We start from the raw sequence: 1,091 nt of genomic DNA on the forward strand, positions 1-1,091 counted from the left end.
CTCGGGAGTTGGAAGCCACCAGAGCCCTGTTGACCCACCGGACTCACTGACCCCACCGAACTGAGAGTTGAAGGAAGATACTCGGGACCCATCTGCCCAGAGTCCACGAGTGTAGATGAGCACCCGCTTGTACCTGCCTCACCTTCCGTGCTACACCCTAGGGCACTTTGGTCCGTGCGCCCACCTCCCAGACCTCCAGCTCCCCGGCCTTATCCAAAGACATTGGACTTTGGCCTGAGCTTGAACGACGCTTTCAGGGATTTCTCCTCATGCTCTTCTTCCTCGGTGTCACCACGAAAGGAGGGCGTGTTGTGGATGATCTGAGTCCTGAAGCGGATCTTATTAAGCCGAGGCTTCATCCGCCCGCTGCCGGAGGCTTTCCTGGTCATCTCCTTGCCCTTGCCTGCCACCGCTGCCCCTTCGGTGCCCTCAGCTTCCTCCCCAGTGCTGTGATGATGGTGGTGGTGGTGGTGGGAGAGCCGGTAGCTCATGAGATTGGCGGGCAACACCTTGGAGAGCCTCCAGCGCCCGCTCCCGTTGCCGGCCGCCCCTTCCTCCTCCTCCTCCTCCTCCTCCAGGGCCCCCACGAGGCTCCGCATATCCCCCGAGGTGCCCTGGTGCAGGTACTGCGCGGCCTTGCGCCCGCTGTAGTCGCGGATGTCCACGTCGGCGTCATAGGCTCCCACCAGCAGCTTCACCACTTCGGCGTGCCCGTGCATGGCGGCTATGTGCAGGGCGGTGTGCCCGCCGCTGGTGCGGGCGTTGATGTCCACGGGCAGCTGGTGCCGCTGGGCGAAGTTGACCAGCGTGGCCAGCAGCTCCTGCCGCCCGTGCTTGGCGGCCCAGTGCAGCACCGTGAAGCCGGTGATGAAGTCCCGCTTGCAGAGAAGCGCCGGCTCGCAGCTCAGCAACCCCTCCAGGCTCTCCCACCTCCCGTCCGAGGCCGACAACATCCACGCGTGCTCCAGGGGATCCAGGGCCACGGAACCGGTGGTGCTCCCTTCCTCCTCGGCGGAGGACGAGGCCACCGAGGCGCTGTCCGAGTCGCCGCCGCCACCAGCGCGGCCACCGCGGCCCCCTCCGGGGAGAGC

General features: G+C 65.8%; 1 protein-coding gene across 1 annotated transcript in view; it reads right to left on the minus strand.

The window, feature by feature from the left end:
- Window positions 1-209: 209 nt before the first annotated feature.
- The window catches only part of SOWAHC (sosondowah ankyrin repeat domain family member C), an 8,188-nt gene continuing 7,306 nt past the window's right edge, over window positions 210-1,091 (minus strand). The window contains exon 3 of the mRNA XM_010575800.1: window positions 210-1,078. Coding sequence (XP_010574102.1) covers window positions 210-1,078 — 869 coding nt within the window. The remainder of the gene's footprint in view (window positions 1,079-1,091) is intronic.

This window comes from Haliaeetus leucocephalus, unplaced genomic scaffold (assembly GCF_000737465.1).
Source record: "Haliaeetus leucocephalus isolate CR32 unplaced genomic scaffold, Haliaeetus_leucocephalus-4.0 Scaffold495, whole genome shotgun sequence".
Lineage (NCBI taxonomy): Eukaryota > Metazoa > Chordata > Aves > Accipitriformes > Accipitridae > Haliaeetus > Haliaeetus leucocephalus.